This window comes from Lactuca saligna, chromosome 7 (assembly GCF_052625555.1).
Source record: "Lactuca saligna cultivar CGN05327 chromosome 7, ASM5262555v1, whole genome shotgun sequence".
NCBI lineage: Eukaryota > Viridiplantae > Streptophyta > Magnoliopsida > Asterales > Asteraceae > Lactuca > Lactuca saligna.
In genome coordinates this window covers 182976742-182997828 of record NC_136423.1, presented here as the reverse complement: position 1 = coordinate 182997828, position 21087 = coordinate 182976742, and the positions used below count along the sequence as shown (strand labels likewise).

At 33.2% G+C, this 21087-nt stretch overlaps 3 protein-coding genes across 4 annotated transcripts; 2 read left to right on the top strand and 1 right to left on the bottom strand.

Moving 5' to 3' along the window:
• Window positions 1–5260: 5260 nt before the first annotated feature.
• On the bottom strand, window positions 5261–8833 carry LOC145005728 (coiled-coil protein). Its single transcript, XM_078964839.1, has 5 exons — window positions 8052–8833; window positions 6892–7271; window positions 6707–6820; window positions 5970–6194; window positions 5261–5562 (listed from the first exon to the last, which is right to left on the bottom strand). The coding sequence occupies exons 1-5, from the start codon at window positions 8307–8309 to the stop codon at window positions 5328–5330; spliced, it is 1212 nt and encodes a 403-aa protein (XP_078820965.1). The 5' UTR covers window positions 8310–8833; the 3' UTR covers window positions 5261–5327.
• Window positions 8834–9108: 275 nt separating this feature from the next.
• Window positions 9109–14367, top strand: ABCG26 (ABC-2 type transporter family protein). Of its 2 annotated transcripts, XM_078964836.1 has the most exons (9): window positions 9109–9321; window positions 9427–9719; window positions 10550–10705; window positions 10838–11021; window positions 11826–12104; window positions 12369–12653; window positions 12842–13126; window positions 13742–13849; window positions 14008–14367. In XM_078964836.1, exons 1-9 carry the CDS (start codon window positions 9109–9111, stop codon window positions 14275–14277), a joined length of 2073 nt encoding a protein of 690 aa, XP_078820962.1. In that variant the 3' UTR covers window positions 14278–14367. The 2 variants fall into 2 exon arrangements, with proteins under 2 accessions (XP_078820962.1, XP_078820963.1); XM_078964837.1 differs by lacking the exon at window positions 14008–14367 and having other exon boundaries at window positions 13705–13849.
• Window positions 14368–18057: 3690 nt separating this feature from the next.
• On the top strand, window positions 18058–20419 carry LOC145005727 (uncharacterized). Its single transcript, XM_078964838.1, has 2 exons — window positions 18058–20018; window positions 20108–20419. The coding sequence occupies exons 1-2, from the start codon at window positions 18147–18149 to the stop codon at window positions 20207–20209; spliced, it is 1974 nt and encodes a 657-aa protein (XP_078820964.1). The 5' UTR covers window positions 18058–18146; the 3' UTR covers window positions 20210–20419.
• Window positions 20420–21087: the final 668 nt, after the last annotated feature.

Sequence of the window (21087 nt, the reverse complement as noted above, 5' to 3'; positions counted from 1 at the left end):
ATATCCGACATCACTTTGCGTATTATCTGCGAGACCCCTGAAACAATCACTTCACACAAGCATGAAGCATGAAGCACCTACACCTGAGCCGAAACCAAACCCCGAACCTCCTTCCTGAGTGCTCATCACTAAACTGAAAAACCACATGAAAATGATCAGAACATACCCAAAAATCCTCATCCTATAGGATTCCTAGATCCTCCAAGACTCTCCATGATTCGAGTATGGATCCTATGCTTTCAGTAGTACCGACCCAATACTACCTTGCACACCTATCCATACTTTCCTCAAGAATTATCCCAAATTCTCCAAGTCACATTCTCAAACTGATACTCCAAATGACCGCCAAACAATGCGACTAAACCCATTGAAGTACTCCCTAGGCTCCCTGACCTCACCTTGCCATCAGCTGCTAAAAGACTCCCACCAATGTTGACCAACTATCCCATGAATATAGTCACATGCAACAGAGATCAAATAATCCTTCGACTAAAAGAATCAACCATAGAACGGTTGGACTCAAACGAGAGCTGCACAATAGGACCAAATCCATCACTTTGAGATTATTTAACTTGTTCAACATGTGACTTAACATATTCACTTAGTGGCTGGTCCACATCACTAAGAGTCTCACAAAGCACAAAACAAGCAGCATTCGGGCAACGAAAAATGTAATCAGGATATCACTAATCAAGCCGTTGTATCCACTTATCTGAAAACCATACAAGCATGCAATCCTAAAAGTTCATACAATCAAGCATATAAAGGCATCTCTCCTACCATAAAATCCTGAGCAGATCCTTAGCCCTAATCTAACATGCAATTCTCATAGTCATAATAAACATGTATGGGTATTCTGGGAATCACTTACTTGAGCTCGGCCGATTGCAAGCATCATACCCCTTTCTTTTATTAGAAACCCCCTTTATAAAACATTTATTTTATGAAAACTTCACCAAACCCTTAGTTTGAGTTCAGACACAACCGAGAGTATGCCCGAATTCCTCAGACCAAGGCTCTGATACCAACTTGTAACGTCCTAAAATATCAAGGTAAAAATTATATTTTCAACATGATCATAACACCGATTATCTTTTACTCAAACATTTAAAAGTAAATCATAATTAAATAGTTATCAGAGTAAAATCCTAAAATCACTAAGTTGCGGAAAAATATGGGTGTATGTACTACGATCAAGCCGATCCCTTCCCTTTTAAACCAGAAGTACCTGAAACCATAAACAACAAACTGTAAGCACAAAGCTTAGTGAGTTCCCCAAAATAGCACATACTATACATATCAAATGAATCATACATGCGATAAAAGGTGCTATGTACCAACCATAGTCTTGCCATTATGCCACGAGCCGTATCACGATATTTCCTTGCCAAGCCAAGGCCAATACCCTGGGTCTTACAGATAAGTGCCAGGAGCCACCTCATGGTCTTCCATGCAAGCATCACAAAGATAACAAACATACAATCTACAACTAACTATTTACTTAATTGCTAGGGTCCGAACCCTGGTCTTGCATACATATTTTCTAGGAGCCACCTCTAGGTCGTTCATACAAATTCCAAGGGCCACTGTGACATCCCCAAATTGACGGTCATTTAAAAAAAATTTATTTATGCTTATTTGAAAAATCAGAGTATCCATTTTAAAGAAATGTGTTGCAAAATTTGTTCCTAGAAAAACGTGATAAACATATTATCAAAACATTTCCGAAGAAATGTATTTTGTTTATACTAAAACTTTAGGATGTCATCCTCAATACAGAAACATAAACATAAACAGACATTACTTTCATTTACACTAGTGATTTTCATCTTCTTAATCTCTCGGTGTAGTATAGCTTTTTATTGACACCTGTGATACAAATAAACTGAGTGGGTAAGGTTGGAAAACCTGGTGAGTACATAGGGTTTTCAACCCATAATAATGTAATTATTATATTTAATCATCAAACAATCAACCTAATTATCCATCCCCATTGTCTTCTTTATTCTTAAGGATCTATCCTACGAATCATCTATCATTCACTTTTTCATTCCTAAAGATTCTCCTAAGGAATAGGCACGAAGTCCATCGTTGCCTATGACACAAATGCTAATATTATCATTTAGGCGCAACTACCAGGATTATGACGTTCTCTATTAGGCGCAACTGCCGATATTATCCTTTAGGCGCATTTGCCAGGATTATGTTGTATCTATTAGGCTCAGCTGCCAATATTATCCTTTAGGCGCAACTGGCAGGATTATAATGTATCTATTAGGCTCAACTGCTGATATTATCCTTTAAACACAACTGTCAGGATTATGATGTATCTATTAGGCACAACTACCAATATTATCCATTAGGCGCAACTGCCAGGATATTTAGAGTACATCTGGTGAACACGTAAATCAAAAACATCTACAGGTTATGGTGCAACTGTCAATATTCATCTATATCATCTTTCATACTTCATTATTTATCTACCCATGCTTTCTACCCAACATATTCATAGATATAAAATACATATACAACTTAAATCATTTAAAACATGTATAAATCATTCATCCAACATAGATATCAGGAACACAAATAATATGCATACATAACACGTAATTTATATTAAATACTTCATATCCATGTGTAAGATTAAAGTAACTATGCACTCACTTGACTAGTTAGTGCATACTAACTATTGTCGTGACATCAAGTTTAACACAGATTTCTAACTTATTATCTTGCCGAAACCTTATCTATTTTTATACGTATTGGTCTCTCGAAACTTCTTTATGATATATTTATTTGTTTTATAGAAACTATTGATCGTTTGCCTATTTATACTCAAAATTTGATTATCCTCCGTACAATCTAAATGCTTAATCATCGACACTAGTGACACGATATCTCAAGAGTTAACACATGTCCCTCTAAATAAACACGTAATGCATTTTTATTGTACGATCACATATTTAAACAACACGTGTTATTTTTAATTAATAAAATATGTACGACCTTTCTTATATTTCTTACACTTATGTTGGTTTGCAATTTACAAATTATAGTTACATTTATGATCCCTCAGTTATTCTTGTATTAACACAATATATCATTCAATTTACACTATAGCCCCTTAACTATTTATTAATAAAATCATTATACCCTTTATAATAAAATTTTATCAAAATTATAATCAATAACTAACGTCGTAAAAAGTACCCAGTCAATTATTATCGAGAAACGTCTGTAACGGAAAAATTATTGTTTCACTACTTAGGTTCACCCTTAAATGTTTTTAGACTAAATGCGTCTTATATAGTTTGAAATTTTACAATCGTTACAATTTTTGTTAAGATTATTCATCTTAAATAATATTCTATTTAAAAATATTGTTTTATTACTTTTCGATAAGTTTATAACAAAATTTCTACAAATATTACATACCCATAATATTTGTCCACATAACACATATATAATAAATAAGTATTTATATAACCTCTAATGCATACGGAGAAAATTTATCCTATTTGAGGATTTTAATTATTTGATAAAACAAATATTTATTATTATACTCTTAACGTCTAGCCAAACTCTCGGGCATTACAGCCACCCCATGAGTTTCCAATAAAATAAGCCAATGTGCCAACATTGGTGCCTTCGACCCACAATACAGTGAGGAGATTCACATCAGACAGCCGAAACCCACAGATAATATCTGACTGCAGATCCGCTAAATCCCCGCGCTATCAATTACCAAAATAAAATCCAATTAATAACTGTGTTCTGACTCACACTAAGAGTCCAAATCAGGGTAAAATACCTTTTTACCCCTCCTCTAACTTGGCCTAAGGCGAAGGCCTAATCCAATTGTCCAAAAAGCCCAAAATCCAAAATAATCATCCAAGCCCAAATATAGCCAAAATTTCCAAATTGGGCCTAATCCCTTTCATGGGCCTCCTAAGAGATTCCAACAAAACCTCAACAACCCAACTAAAGAACTCTGATCGCCCAACATGGCCCAAGACAACCAAGCCCACCTTAGCCCAAAATCGAAGCCCAAACAAAAAAAACCCACCTTTCCGAGTACGCGGGGCGTACTCAGCATGTGCACTCAGCGTACTGCTTAAAGGGCTTGTACGTGCAACGTACATGCTTTTACGCCCCGCGTACTCATCAACTTGGCCAACTTTCCCATTTAAGCTCTTAATCGATTAAGACCATGACCCAAGCTCAGATTTGTCTTCCTTTAGTTGGTTAAACATTCTATATGATAGCATGTTTTTATATAATTAACTATGAATCTGATTGTTTGACACCATATACTCTTAGTTATTTTGAAAATAAAAGAAAACACCTGAGGTTGTTGCTTGCTAGCACATCCGGGATGGATCTTAATCGATGTTGTTTTATTTGTTATGTATTTTGAGAACATCAAGGATGGATTGCTGCTTCTTATTTGTGGCCGGAAAAAAAATATGTATACGAACAATGAAATCTTGACAAATCAAGTAGTTTTTTCAATATAAGCTTTTTGTTTTTTTTGATCAACAAAAACCATCAAATCAAAGGATGTACAATAAGTAATTGAGGGGGGCGTACATTTAATAACATGAATATTAAATTTTTTAAATGGAAATGTATATTTAGTAATAAAGTGAATAACCATTTATAATTCATCATTTATACTTTTTATATTTTATAAAATAATAAGTATAAGTTTACCAACTGTTTAAAAAGATGAATATATCCCCAATTTTTTTAAAACAAAATAACACCGATTTGTACTTTCATGTTTTTTTTGTCAATTAAATGTTGTAAATGAACAATCTCATTGTAACCCTTAAATACTTTGATCCTTCCATTTGTTTTTCCAGAGAGATACCTATTAACATCCTACAATTTGTTCAAAGATTAATAAAACATATGGTTGGTTCTTGGAAGCAACATGAGATAATTGATTGGTGCATAAATTGTAAAAAAGATGAAACATTGTTACATTATTTAAGCAATTAACCCAAAATTATAAATTCCAACTTATTTCCTAAAAAGTGGGAAATCCTTGGGGTCAAATAGACAGAAAGAGATGACGACAATAAGAGGTTATTAGAAAGTTTTTGGGTCAAATAACTATTGTCATCATATAAGTTTGCTTGTGAATTTACAAAGCTCTTCATAATTTTGATTATATTTTATTATTTAAAGCGAGGTTTGATTGTGTAGGTCATGAATAGTAGTTGAAAAAGGCAATAAATGGGCTACCAGAAAGGAAACTAAAGCGATATAGAATTGATGAGAACAGTGTTGAAAAAAGTAGACTGAGGAGGTTTGAAGATTTAAGATTGAGATTGAAGGTAGTCGTTTTCCTTCCTTATGGCATCAAGATCTGCCTGTAGTTTGTGGATATTTAAAGTTCGTGTAGCAATACTTGAAAGCTTAGTTTCAAGGTCTGTCATTTCTCTACGAGCTCTGTCAGTTGCAAGGATCTTTTCAGATATTTCTTCAAAACTCTCGTGGATACCTGTCACCAAAATGTGTGCTTGTTCCCCCACTTGATCCTTCTTTGCTTCCCTACAAAACAAAACGGACAATCATTTCACTTTCCAAATTCATATCACTAGAATGTTTTCTCTTGCAATTTTGGTCTTTATACCAAAGGTTTTTCTCCTTCTGCCAAGTAAAATGACTGGCTTTGGAACCAAAATTCAGCTATATCCCAGGACAAAAAACAGTTATTTTACTTACAACAGTGACCAAAAAAGTTACAATAACTTCCAAAATTGCAAGAGAAAAAAAATGCAATTTACTCTTGATATAATTAGTTAAAGAGTCAAAAAGTTCTCTTGCCCTCAAATAAGTACCGGATTTGCAAGAAGAAACTTTTTAGCACCAAAGTTGGAAATTTGACAATACTTGTGGACCAAATATCTAATTTACTATAAAAATTAATTAATTATAAGTTTATAACATATGATTACCTGAGTAGTGTCTCATCCACCACAGCATAAGTTCGATGCAGGCGTTCTTGAATGATGTTACTTTCCAACTGAAGCTCTCGGGTCTCTTTTAAGATACGTTCTATGTCAATCTCCTGTTTCCTGCTATTTTTGGTGATCTCTTTTATCCGTTCAATGTAAGATCTCCTTGTTGCCAATTTCGCTACTTTCTCAACTTCTCTCGACACCTTGGAAATTTCCTCTTCCCTAAGTTACAACAATACTACTAAGTTACATTTTTGGTCCCTGAAGATAGCTTGTTTTTTCAATTTTGGTCCTTATTTTGAGGTTTTTGTGCATTATTCCAAGTAAAATTATTTACAATAGGGTCCAAAATTGAAAAAAATCAGCAATACACAGGCACCAAAATAGTATTATTACTTGGAACAGCAATAAAATGAAGGATACAATAACCTCAATTAAGCACCAAATTTTCACCAGAACTTTTTGGAACCAAAATGGGAAAAAAATAAAAACTATATCCAGGGACCAAAATTAGTAATTTGAGTTGGAATAGGTACAAAAAACATTACAAGAATCTCAAATAAGGAACAAAATTGCAAAAGAACTTTTTGGGACCAAAATTGGAAAAAAAAAAATCAGCTATACCCAGGGACCAAAAATGTGATTTAATCTAACAAAATATCAAGAGTGCTCAGAAAGGCCTGTTGAGAATTTCATACAAACAAGCACAAGCACTGTAGTGGATGTTACTTTACCTCTGCTTTGTTTCAAACAATATGGACTCCAGGTCTTGAGACTCTGGCTGATTTGCACATAGAGCTTCTTCAAGATTTCTTTTTTTATCTTCTAAAGGCTTTATGATGGCTTTCCTGTAGTAGATAAACACTCTATTATAATTAAATCAAGATCATCATGAGAAACAAGAGTGTTTCTCTGTTACCATTTTGACTCCAGTTTTGCAAGATTGGTTTTCCTTGCGTCTATTTGCTCATTTAGCTGTGTAATGTGTGAATCGATGTGTTGTTCATCACAAGCCATTTCCACTGCTGCTTTCAACAAATCATGAGCTCCAAAATCTTCTTCAGGATATTGAATTGAATTTGACACCGCTTCTTCAGTTCTCAGTTTTACGCCTTCGAATTTGGTATGCAAATCTTGTTCCTCATCATTGGATGATCTTTCTGATTTTTCATCATTTATCATTACTTGTGCATTATTATCCTTTGTGTTTAATAATACTGCAGTTGTAGATGATTCAGAGAGCTTCCCAACCAAAAATCTTATCAACCTATACATGTCTTCTTCGGATGGATACAGGAACTGCCGTAAGCAAGAGATATATTCTCTTTCTAAGAATATTTCAGAACAATAATTATATAATAATATACTTATCTACTTTCATTAATAACATCATTATAAACTAGCAAAACCATATGAGCATACATCCATACTCAAATTTGGGCGTTTCTATCTCTAGTATCAACAGGTTACTTTTTTGCCTATTATTCCACATGGTTTACAGAATCAACAATCATATATTGTAATGCTACATGATATGAAAACAAACAATTAACTTCTTTGTTTATTCTTTCACATTATTACAGAATCATATATCATATATAGTAAGGGTACATGTATATTATATTCACGACACCAATGATTGAATTATTACACTGAATCACTTTCACCTTTAGGATAACACTATCAGCTTCTATGATGCAAATTGATATGAATTTTGTCACAAATTAATTCTAGAATTTTCTGGAAGTCGTTGACTAGTTCTAATGAGCAGTTAACTATGAATTTCTTGGCATTGTATATTAATTTTGAAGTCGACGTCAAAATCTAATTTGTAAATTTTTTCTCACAAGTCACAAGGGAAAAAAATAGGAATACTGCCTCTAGGAATCTCTTTCAAACGGAACCACTCACAAAACTTGAATTAGTACGTAAAACATTGAATAGATCCAACACAACAATGAATAAGAGAAAAAAAACGAGTATTCAAAATGCATCCAGTAAAAAAAGTCAAAGAGCAATATAAATCGGATGAGCTTATAGTTAGCTGCTGAGAGGATGGATAAGAGAATAGAATAGTACCTTATGGAAGCTCATGTCGCCGATGTAACCTAGGTCTTTGACGGATGAGGCAAGATCGGTGCAGATTTTAAAACGATCGACCATAGAATCCGGCAAAGTGATCGGAAAGGATTCCGAGCTCGAAATTATACGAAGAGAATGAGCACAGATCGACACCAACGCTTCCGGTGTTAGATCTCCAACTGACAAAGCCTCCCGCGGAATCGCAACCCCAGCTTTCGCCAGCGAATTCAACAAAATCTCTTGCGATTCTTCCATATCTCTCCCACTCTCTCAGAGGCAGATTACGATTACACACTCAACAATCCAGGAATCATCTTGTTTCCATCATCACTCTATGTTATTGACTTATTCTGACCTATTTACCCAACTACATTGTTTTTACGATTCAATATTGTCAACTCTAACCCCTCTACTTTTTTTTGGGCAAAAAACAAAATTATATTGAGTTCTTGACACGGTCAGGGTCTTCAAATGATTACAATATGCAAATGAAGCTTACAAAACGTACTTTATACTCATAACATCAACATAATTACATTTATTTATTCATAATAACAAACTTAATTTTCTATAGCGTTAATAGCATTATATAATCAACCATACTAAAAGATTTCACAAGTTTCATGTTACATATTGCTATTATCAAAAGGTCTATATTGACAAAAATAAGAGTAATAGATAAAACAAGGTTAAAGTCATAAACGAACTTTGGTATGTTTTTTGGACAAAAATACTTTGTTAGCCGTTTATAAAATTAACCCTACAATATGTTATTTCCCTCCATTTGGCAAAAAAAAAAAAAAAAAAAAAACATTTGTGAAGATCATGTTCTTGACATGATGAAGTTTAAGTGTAGTTGGTCAGATTGGTGCGCCAAGGGTGTGTTACAACTACAAATTCGCAAATCTTTTTGCAGCTAAAAATTGTTGACATGCTGTTCAACAGCGAAATCGAAGAGACTATATAGGATTGATCTTGTTATGTTTTTAGTTGAAAGAATTTAGATGTACAAACCCCATTAATTTAAGAAGACACTCGGTTGCATAATCCTATCATGGATTCCGGGAGCCAAGATGAAATCGAGGATTTGTCATGTTTATCTCCTCCTCCAGTAGGTCCCATGCACATAACAGGCAACAATGGGTTTGTTCATAACTTGGATTTAATGGCTGCTCAGACTTACCTTAGAAACAGATCAAGCTCTCAGATCGATATCCAAGATGACGCCTTCCCTATCAAAGATCGTCCACTTCCCATTTTCCTAAAGGTGTTCCACGAAATGCATCATCAGTGAACTTCTCTAACACAAACACTTGTAATTTGTTATGATCAGATATGAGATATGTGAAGGTGGTTGTTATTTTGAATGCAGTTTGAAGATATCGAGTTTAAGGTGAAAGTGAGCAAGGCGACACCTGGGAATCCAGTGAAGGCGGTGATGTCGAAGGTGGTTTTGCAGGGGAAGAGTGAAGAAGACAACAATTATAAGCAGATTTTGAAAGGCATAACTGGAAGCCTTGGCCCCGGTGAAATCCTGGCTTTGATGGGTCCTTCCGGTAGTGGAAAAACAACGCTGTTGAAGGTGATAGGCGGGAGATTAGGTGAAAACGTCAAGGGAACTGTCACTTATAATGATGTTCCCTACAGCCCAGCTCTTAAAAGAAGGTGTTACCCTATTGTTCACTATCTTATTCTACGCAGCTTTTAAAAAAAAATAAAATAATAATAAGTATATATATTTTTCCACATCCACAATCAGCTAAATCAAATCTTTTAACGCCTTAACGGCCTAATCTAATCCCAACAAATTTACATTTTTGGTAGTATAATTGGTTTTTACATTTTTAGTTTCAAAAAATTTTCTGTTACCATTTTGGTTCTTGCTTTTGTCTATGATCCAAGTAATTGACTATGTTTGTCCTTGGGTGTATAACTTTGGTAAAAACATTAGTCATTTCTTGCAAGGACAAACATTGTAAGAAAAGTTTTTTGGAACCAAAATTGAAAAAATCATCTATACTTGGGAATCATAAATGTAATTTACTCTAAATATTGTCTATAGTTAATTTTTATTGTACAAAACATATTTTATTACAAAACAAACTAAATCAATATTTTTTAAATATGAGAAAAAGTTGAAATAAAATACAAAATTATAGTCGTGCCTATTTGTACAGAAAATAAAATAAATCTGAATTTCATACGTTTGTTTGTTTGTTTTGTGCTTTTAAAAAAAAAAATATTAGCCGAATTCATATTGAGATGGGTTCACTTTTTTGGTTTGGTTTGAGAATTGAGATTGTAAAAATTTGTTATCTTTTCTTTTTATTAAAGAATTAATTGTATCTTGTCGGCAAACTACAGCATTGGTCATCAATAAAATGAAGATAATCTTAGACTGCTTAATTATTAGGCTTTTAGCTATACCCAATATAATAACTCCATTGAAGTAGAAAATTAAAAATTTGATATATGTTTGCTGAGTTTATATACAGGATTGGATTTGTGACACAAGATGACGTGCTCTACCCGCAATTAACAGTGGAGGAAACTTTGATTTTCGCTGCATTTTTAAGGCTTTCGGGCAGCATGAGCCAAAGGCAGAAATACGAAAGAGTGGAGGTCATTCTTAAGGAATTAGGACTTGAAAGGTTGGTTTATACTTCCAATTATATAAATAATACCAGCGATTATGAAAAAATAAAAAAGGAAGGAATATACATATACGTATTAATGTTTTCCTTACTAGTTAATTTTGTTATCATCTGAAAAATGAATAAAAGATGTCGTAAGACACGAGTAGGAGGAGGATTTATTAGTGGCATTTCGGGGGGTGAAAGGAAACGTACGAGCATAGGATACGAGATCCTCGTTGATCCTTCACTTTTGTTGCTTGATGAACCAACTTCAGGCCTTGATTCAACATCAGCAAATAAACTTATACAGATTCTCAGAGAAAATGCCAAGGTACTACGAGCCTCCACATGGCTTCTTTCAAATTCAATTGTTTCAATTTATTGCAAGACACGTTGGATTGGTCTTTCTATATTTGAAAGCCTTTCAAACACAATTAATGATTGCATTTTTTTTTTTTTTTTCACTCTTTTACTTTAAATTTTATTAACATACGCATATGTAGATTTTAACAGATCAAGGCTATAAAAAGAAAAGTTAATATTACACTTTTTTACTTTAAATTTCATTAACATATTCAATTATATAAATATAAATACTACTACGATCAATAGGGATAAAAAGAATAATTAACTGTATATATGATAAACATGCATAATTATGTAAATTTATTATTTTATAATTAAATTTATATTTATTTATTATTGATTAACTATTAATGGTTAATATTTAAGATATATGTTGAAAAATATAAAGTAATTGTTAATGTGGCAATGAGGATCATTTTTAAAAGATGGGTGGCATTTCATTGATGGAGAAGTAATTATAAAAGCTAACGTGATATTTTTATGTTTGAAAGATAAGTGACATTGCATTATTGATCGCCTAAACCACTGCTAACATATATTATAGGAATGTACATTCATGTTTCTTGCAATTTTAGGCTTATTTGAGCTTCTTGGTATATTATAGTAATGTACATTCATTTTACTTGAAAAAGTGACTAAAAACCTCAAATAAAAAAGCCAAAATTGCAAGATAAAACTTTTATGGACCGACATTGAAAAAATTAGTTATTCTCAAGAACGAAAAATGTAATTTATTGTAATATTGAAGATTTTTGTTAATGGCATTCAGGCAGGGAGGACAATCATCACAACAATCCACCAACCATCAAGTAAAATGTTTCACATGTTTGACAAAATCTTATTGATATCAGAAGGCCATCCTATGTACTATGGAAAGGCAAGAGAATCAATGAGCTATTTTTCATCTCTAAGGTTCATCCCCGATATACCCATGAATCCCGCGGAGTTTTTGCTAGATCTAGCAACCGGTCAAGTAAATGACATTACTGCCCCTGACGATATCGTCACTCCTAAAGGCACTAGTGAATACGAGAAGGCCGTCATCAAAGTAAGACCTATTTTTCGACTAAGTTACGTTGTTGGTCCCTAAATTACAGCTGATCTTTTCAGTTTTTGGTCCCTAATGTTTTTGCTTGGAATTGTGTTCTTGTAACGTTGTGTCTCTTTTCCAAATACAGTGACTGTTTTTGTTCCTCGGAGTTTTGCAATTTTTGTGTAGAAACTAGAAAATGTATGGTCATTTTACTTTGAAAAGGGGGACCAAGGAACGTTGCGAAAAATATATAACTTACCAAATAGTTTTTGCAAGTAGTATGTTCAAAACAGGTATAAAAGTGAACTGGAGACGAAAGAGAAAGAAGCACATCATAGAACAGGGAAGGCACCAGAACATCTTAGATTAGCGATTCAAGTGAAGAAAGATTGGACGATAAGTTGGTGGGATCAGTTTTTGATATTGTTCAAGCGAACATACAGAGAAAGGTGGAGAGATTACTTTGATATGCTAAGAATAGTTCAATCTCTTGGAGTTGCAGTCTTGTTAGGGCTTCTATGGTGGAAATCTAGCTTTGCCACCGAGGCCCACCTTAGAGATCAGGTCAGTTAAAAAAGAGTAAATTACATTTTTGGTCCCAGTTAACTTTTTTTTTTTTTTTTTTTCTTTTGTAATGACTACTTTTGATCCCAAAAAATAGCACAAAAGAAGAAAAATGTAATTTACTCAAAAAGAAGCCACATTTCCCTTTTTTTTTAAAAAAAAAAAAAAAAAAAAACTGTTGTATGCAGATTGGGTTGTTGTTCTATGTGTGCATTTTCTGGACATCTTCATCGATATTTGGAGCGGTGTATGTGTTCCCATTTGAGAAGTTCTTTCTGGTGAAGGAAAGAAAGGCTGATATGTATAGGCTGAGCGCCTACTATGCGTGCAGCACGTTGTGTGACATGATTGCTCACGTTACTTACCCAACTGTTTTCATGTCCATTCTTTATTTCATGGTTGGATTCAAGAAAACCCTGCAATGCTTCTTCATGACATTGGCAGCAGTCTTATTAATAGCCATAACAAGCCAAGTAAGTTTAAATTTAAAATATACATCCATCTCCATTCTCCAATCCGTTACACCCACCAAAAATGATTTACTAGTATTTTTCTGCAAATAATGATTCATCTCCAACCCAATGTATCTCAATTTTTAATAGCAATTCAGTTTTTTCTAATTCATATTAGACTCCAACCCAATGTTTCTCAATTTTTAATAACAATTCAGTTTTTTCTAATTCATATTAGATTTTCAGTGGTAAGACTTAAGAGCATCCACAATAGCATAGTTTTTCCATGTTATTGCTTTTTCCTCAAAATATATCCACAAAATGTATCTCAACAATAGTTGAGATTTTCAGTGGTAAGACTTAAGAGCATCCACAATAGTATAATTTTTGTTGTATTTTAAAGCTTTTAACAAGAGCTTGCAACTTACGAGGCTTGTAATTTCACAAGTTCTATTGAGTAAGCGTTGGTTGAAAAAGCTCTCACAATAGGTGAGAAGCTTTTTCAAAAAAAAAAAAAAAGCTGCTATTGACGATACCATTATGTATTTTATTTAAATAAGTATTATGTTTTGAATTACTACATCTTGTGTAAAAAATAGGATTTTGTGATGCCCTAAAAAAAAAAAATCTGAGTAGGGTGCAGGGGAAATGTTTGGAGCTGCAGTGATGAGCATTAGAAGGGCAGGAATGGTTGCTTCTTTAATACTCATGTTGTTTCTTCTAACAGGCGGTTACTATGTTCAGGTATGGACTTAAAATAATAAAATAGCCTTTTGATAAAAATCATGGTAACATATATATGTGTTGATATATATATATATATATATATATATATATATATATATATATATATATATATATATATATATATATATATATGTATGTATGTGGTTTTGTTGCAGCATATACCCAAATTTATGCAATGGATGAAGTACATATCATTCATGTACCACGGATTCAGGCTGCTAATGAAAGTACAGTACTCGGGTGATGATTTATACGAGTGTGAAAGCATCGGGGGATGCAAGTCACTGCAAACTTCACCCTCTTTTGACACAGTCAACTTAAAAGGAGGCTGGAAAGAAGTTTGGATACTGCTAGGAATGGGTCTCGTGTATCGTGTCATGGCTTATATCTGTCTTCGTCAAAAGATTAGCCTAATTAATCTTTGATTAACACCTCAAATAAGATTTCATTAAGCATCCATTACCATTTTGTTGTATGACTAATCACACAAGTTACATATACATCTACTTTCACAACTCACAACCCATGTCCTTTTATGGGCCTTATAAAATGGATACCATATATATATATATATATATATATATATATATATATATATATATATATATATATATATATATATATATATATATATATATATATATATATATAGTAAGTTTTGGGATACTTCACTTCATTCGGTTCCTAAATTTGTATTTTAAATTAAACATACAAAATAAATCTCAAACATATGTATTTAGGTTGTATACAATATTACAATGCACATACTTAAAACTCAATTGAAAAGCATAAACATCAGTTATTGTAGTTCACTGTAACTTTGACAATATATGCCGTAATTGTTTCTTTTTTACTTAATGGGTTATCGTGTTAACCACTTAATCTGACAACTATACATGTTTGTTTATTTTTCACTTGATCCGGATATAATGGCTTAATGGATTAAGCTAAAAAGAAAATTCGCACGGTATATTATTAAGACTAACTTTTTACTTATTTTCCCCACTTTTTTCCACCAAAACTCCTCTCAAGTAATAAATTATGAATATTGTTAAAATTGATGAATATTATAAAATTTGTTTTTAGAATGTAAGAATAAAATGATCATTAAGATGATTCACTAGGCAATTGAAAAAAATAGCAGACATATAAGGATGAGCTTAGTTCCAAACCGGTTAGAACCAAAACCGAAATAGCCCAAAACAAGATCAAATGACGTGGTGTCCATGAACTCCCTCAAGCTTGCAAAATTTTTCATTGTTTATATTAAAAATATCAAGACGGACACCTATTAACAATCTAGGTGGACACTTGTGATCACAAAACAAACAATTAAAGATTGTTTTGTATTTTCTTATACAATATAATCAAATAAATAAAGTTCTTTTTGCCATATGTCAGATTCTTATTATATATGACACATGTCATTTTTTAAGATATTTTGATTTATTTTTTCCGGTTGTAATTTTAAGGGTTTTTATTTATTTATTTATTAAATTTCACGTAATATTAAACTGTAATAAATGTAACAATAAATGTATATTAATTTCATTAATGCAATTTTCTTTTAATTTCTAAATATCTAAATTGGATCTAATTGTTTTATTTATTTAAATTATTTATTTATATTTAAAAGAGAAATAAAAAGGTTAAAATAACAATTAAACATTACATTTCAATAATTCAATAATTTTTTTCCTTATCAATTCATATTTCCTAAATTTTTAGATCTTCGTATTTATTTTTTTAGAATAAATTTATATAGTGCATAGGTTTCATAACTACTAGTATCTCATATATATTTAGGAGGTTAAGAGATAATATGCAGAATAAAAAATCAAATATAAGAGGAAAGAAAAAAAAAAGAGATTCAACAAAAATAAAATCATTTTCATAATAAAGTCCTGCGAAAAAGAAAAAGTTAACAAATATAAAATAAGTTTTTTAAGATACATAATCTATTTTTAAACCTTTTAAATTTGTAAACTATAGGATAAATTAATATGTAAGATGAGAAAAATATCTTAAAAAAAGTAAAAGGTAGCATATACTATGCTTGTTTTAGATAGTTTTATGAGAAAATGACAAATCTAGCCAATTTTCCTAATTACTTCTCTTCTCACTTAATAGCCAAATTACATATAATTTTTTTTTTTCACTTTTACATATGAATATTTTGGTGAAAAATTCACCTACGGTATGACCTATAACCTTCGGTATCCCAAACCGTAGGTGAAAAAAAAAACAGAAACCATAGGTTTTAGAAGTCACCTAGTGTACAAGCTTTTAATGCACAATTTGTACATTAATAACTTGTATACCGTAGGTGACTTATGAAACCTAAGGTTTCCGTTTTTTTCAATTTTTTTTTAACTATTGCTAATAGATTTCATACTATACAGTTAAAACAAATGAAGAATGCTAGAAAATACATGGTTGTTGTTTGGAGTCGAAGCCGCCGTGGTGAGAGTTTTTCTAGTTTCAGAGAATGAAGAATGATCTAAAATGAAAATTTCAACTTTATATATTTTAGGTTAATGGGCCGTCAAACAGTAGAGCCATCGAATGCCTCAAATAGTAGTTCATTCAAACAGAGGGTTGTGACCAAACGGTAGTTTCTCTTTAAAATAGTAGTTTTCGCTAATTATCCACGGTTTTGATAGTTATTTTTGGCTAAGGGCTAATTTTTGATTATTAAGTGAAAGTAATTAAAGAAAATGACTAGATTTGTAATTGTCTCGAGTTTTATTACAATCGACCCGTTTATTTTGTCATTTTATTCATGTTGGACACACTTCAATTTAAATTCTAGATTCGCCATTGCGGACCACCATATGATAATCGGGTTTTTCGGTTCCAATACCTGCAAACCCGGTTTTCGCATAACGACCTCCATATGTTACTCAATTTTCACATCAAAAGTTATGAACCATAAAATGAACTGTAGCATAGATTCTTGATCATGATTTAAGGGTTGACACTAACACATTTTGGTTTATACTTTGGAGATCAAACAAAAAGTATTTTCTTGATTTGGTTTGTTTGGGGTTAAGGTTTCACTAAAACTCTAAAAGGAATTTGAACATATTACAGGATATAAATTTTGGTTTATACGTTTTTGGGTTTATAAGGGTAGTTTAGTCCACGAACAGGGAAGGAAAGAAAGATTCTTGATCATGGTTTAGTCCTTTTCCAGCAATTTATTCCTGATCATTATGCGAAACTACCCATATAAATTGTTGCATGATGTAAATTTTGGTTTATACTTTTTCAGTATTAAATTGTCGCAAGATTGGCGGAATAATAACTGAAAAAAGCAAAAAAGTGCGTGACGGAGAAATTGGTACAAGATTGAGGATAACTTTACATCCCAGCATAAAGTTACATGGGTTAAAAACTAAGGTTTCACTAAAAGCAAGAAAATTGAGGTTTTGGAAGTCGACGTCGACAACAGGTGGCACAAGGGCTTTGACGATTTTTTTAAAATTAGCGGGTCACAAATCTTGTCTTGGTTTAAAAGTTAAATACCTTTTAAAATTCAGGTCCTGTAACGGGTAAAAACCAAACCCGGTGGAACCGAAATCCAAAAGAAAGATATATTAAGTTAAGAAGCAAACAAAATTTGAATGAATGATTGATTAATCTCTATAATAGTATATTTGTATTTAATTAATAAATTAAAAAGATTAAGGGAAAGAAAAAATCATAGAGTGTAATTCGGTCCGATCCGGTTCTAGTACGGATCGGATCGGTCCACTTGGTTATTATGCTCAGTATATGTAGCATTTTATCGATAAATATATCACTAGTATTACCTATTCAGCCATTTATTGGTTATTGATGAAAGAAAGCGAAAATAAACCACCCCTAGAAGTTGCATGTCCTTTACATGGATTTGCTCTAAAAACAACAAAAGCTTGGTTATCAAAATCAATATAATAATAATTTTGTTTTGATTTGATTATCATTAAGTAAATTGTTTTCAAATCTTATCTATCTAAAGAAAAAAACATGGACCACACTGTACAACATCGACTTTTCCCCACTCTTAAAAGGTATACTAAATTACTTGATGTATGTTTTCCACGAAAATCATCACTTACATATGAACCAAAACAACTTTTAAGATTTTCTCAAGGCTTAAAATGCAATTATTATTTCTATATCCCCGTTTAGCACGTGTATCGTGCGTTTAGAAGTCAAAACTTTCCAACTCATCCCGTTCACTGTAGCTTGGGTCATCTTCACAATATCTGTGTATCACAGATTCCAACTTTAATTTTAAACTATAAAAATGGAGCTGGTGCCTTATTCTGATCCTAACACCAACGCCAACTCCAACTCCAACTCCTCACCACCGTGGCAAGACATGTTCCGATCAGCCTCCACCCGTCAACCAGATCCATCTCCCGAACCCCAACCTCAGTTACCGCCGGAATCCACCACCAATCCGGATAGGGATGACTCCACTTCTCTCTCCGGCGACTCTCAGGTTCGTCTCGCACTATACATAGCCATGGCACACGCCGGCTTAGTTTTTGCTATTGTTATTATCTACGGCGTTTCTAAATTACTTGAAGAATATCTTCGCCCGATTCTCTGGGCTGTTCTATGTTCGATTCCTCTTCGAGGAATTCAGAAATCCCTAGTTTCGTTTTGGTCTGAACCTTTGGAATTAGGTCTTACAGAAACTGTACTAGCTATACCTGTATCCGTGTATAGAGTTTTCACCGGGAGTCTCGTTGAGATCAGAGAATTTTTATATGAACTAATCCTTCGTAAGAAGAAGACAAGAGATGTTGCGAAGCGAAAACGAAGTGGGTTTTCAATTTTATTGAGATGGTTGGTGTCGTTTTGGGTTTTTGTAATGGCTTACGAACAACTTGGTGTTCTTGGTGCCATCACTTTGTTAGCGTTAGGGTTCATGTTTACATCCAGGCATGCCAAATCCACCATGGCTGCTGTTTCTTCGTTTGGAGGTCGTACTTTGAACCATAATCGGCATGCAGCTTTCCTCACCAGCCGGATTTTGAATCAATTGGAGACAATTGTGGCAATTGGATTGATTGTTGGTATGATTGTGGGGTCTCTAACTGGGACCCTGCTTTTCTCATACAAAATTGGAGTTGAAGGAAAAGATGTGGTTTATTCCATAAAAACCCATGTGGAAAAAAACAATATAGCTGAGAAAATCGGGTTAAAAAAATGGATGGATGACAACAACGTGCCATTAATGGTGGATAAATACAGCACTCAGTTTTATGAAACTGTAAATGTACAAATCGATACTTTAGCAATGCAGTATAACGTGACTGAAATCGTTCAAGAAATGAAACATATCATCATACCACGTATTATAAACCCCTCAAATTCATCCACACCTTCAACTGCAATAGCAATCCCAAACCCGTACACAGAAAAGATACAAACTTTGACAAAAAAAGTTGTAAACCGCGAATGGGCAGAGATTTATCCAGAAGTAAACGGATTGTTCAAAGACGCGCGTGTGCGTGTCAATAGGGAAGATATGATCAAGAATGCAAAAGCAATTGCTTTTCAAGGAAAAGATATTCTTCAACGTGTTCTTTCTAGTAGTAAATCCATTGTTGGTGGTAGTACAAAGCTTGTTTTTGTAGTTGTTGAATCCATTGTTTCAGGGGCAGCTGGTATTTTAAATTTTGTATCCCAATCGATGGTTTTCACAGGGGTTTTGTACTCTTTGATTACATCGGATGCAGGTGGGGTTACTGAACAAGTTATGTACATGATTCCTATTTCAAGATCTGCTAGAACAGGAGCTGTTGAGGTTCTTGATAAAGCTATTTCTGGGGTTCTTTTAGCTACAGCTGAGATTGCGTTTTTTCAAGGCTGTCTTACTTGGCTTTTGTTTAGATTGTTTAATATTCATTTTTTGTACATGTCGACATTTCTTGCGTTTATCAACCCTTTACTCCCGATATTCCCAAATTTCTTCTCCACAATTCCAGCTGCATTGCAATTGGTTTTAGAAGGGAGATATGTTGTTGCTGTTTGTTTGTCCATTATTCATCTTTTGCTTATGGATTATGGTACTACTGAGATTCAAGAAGACATACCTGGTCATAGTGCTTATCTTACTGGACTTAGCATCATTGGTGGAGTTGCATTATTCCCATCTGCATTGGAGGTAATATTAACAAACAACAATTAGAAATTTAGAATATGCTTCGTGTTAATTTAATATCGCTTCTTTACTGTTGAATTTTGATGATGCAGGGAGCGATAATGGGGCCTTTGATAACAACTGTTGTTGTTGCTCTTAAGGATTTGTATGTAGAATATGTTTTGGGTGAACCAGAGAAAGGGAAAAAGGACTAAAGGAGTAGGGACGATTGACGTTTTTATGCAGGAGAATTCTTCTTTTCAAGAGCAATGTGTCAAGTTCCCTAAAAATTGGTCTTTTGGATGGATTATAGCGTAAAGTTGATGGGCACTGTACCTCTTTTGTTAAAACTTGCATTTTATTGCTTGATTCAACTGATTGTTGATATGTTTATAAGAATCTGCTTTTTGCGTTTCACAGCTAAACGATTATTGTTGAAATTCTGAGATTGAAACGAATTGAATATTTGCATTCATTCAGCAATTTTAACCACACTTATCTCAGAAGATACGGATCTTAGAAGATCCTATCAGAGTCTCGTGTCTACCTACCACCTAATTCATCAATTACATCGACTCCACAACGACCAAATCATCGTATCACAATATGCAGAAATGGAAATAAAATGCTAAATTTGAAATTCAAATAGAGAAACAAATCTAACAATGTAGGTCTGGCACCATTCATCACATATCGTCACAAAACTTTCTACGATTATTTCTTACAAATAAAATATTTATAGCAGAGGATGCATTGAAAAGATATATGCACGGCATTAAACCCTAAGAAGATCTAAGCATGAATTATATGAAATCAGAACATGTAACGAAAACTTAGAGGAATCTTCAGTCAGGATTCAAGTACAATTTTATATAAAAACAAAGAGCGAGACGCTAGATATTACCTTTTGTCGACGGCGACGCACTTCGACAGGAGATCGTTGGAAAGGAAGGGAGAGATAAAAACAATAACTGCTCAGTTTTTTAACAGCATGCTCAAACCCCTCCTCAACTTAAAACAAGAAGCACTCTCGTGCCCTGGGTTTGCTAAATTGACAAGTGTACCCCTTAATGTTTCCGATAGTTTTATGGAA

Bases quoted from the DNA above. Each gene is read 5' to 3' on its own strand.
- LOC145005728 (XM_078964839.1), bottom strand. From the start codon at position 8,309: ATGGAAGAATCGCAAGAGATTTTGTTGAATTCGCTGGCGAAAGCTGGG. The intron at 6,821-6,891 runs GTAACAGAGAAA...TATCTACTACAG, and splicing joins GCAAAACTGGAGTCAAAATG to GAAAGCCATCATAAAGCCTT. The intron at 6,195-6,706 runs GTAAAGTAACAT...GTTGTAACTTAG, and splicing joins TTGTTTGAAACAAAGCAGAG to GGAAGAGGAAATTTCCAAGG.
- ABCG26 (XM_078964836.1), top strand. From the start codon at position 9,109: ATGGATTCCGGGAGCCAAGATGAAATCGAGGATTTGTCATGTTTATCT. The intron at 10,706-10,837 runs GTTGGTTTATAC...AATGAATAAAAG, and splicing joins AAGGAATTAGGACTTGAAAG to ATGTCGTAAGACACGAGTAG. The intron at 12,654-12,841 runs GTCAGTTAAAAA...TGTTGTATGCAG, and splicing joins AGGCCCACCTTAGAGATCAG to ATTGGGTTGTTGTTCTATGT.
- LOC145005727 (XM_078964838.1), top strand. From the start codon at position 18,147: ATGGAGCTGGTGCCTTATTCTGATCCTAACACCAACGCCAACTCCAAC. The intron at 20,019-20,107 runs GTAATATTAACA...TTGATGATGCAG, and splicing joins TATTCCCATCTGCATTGGAG to GGAGCGATAATGGGGCCTTT.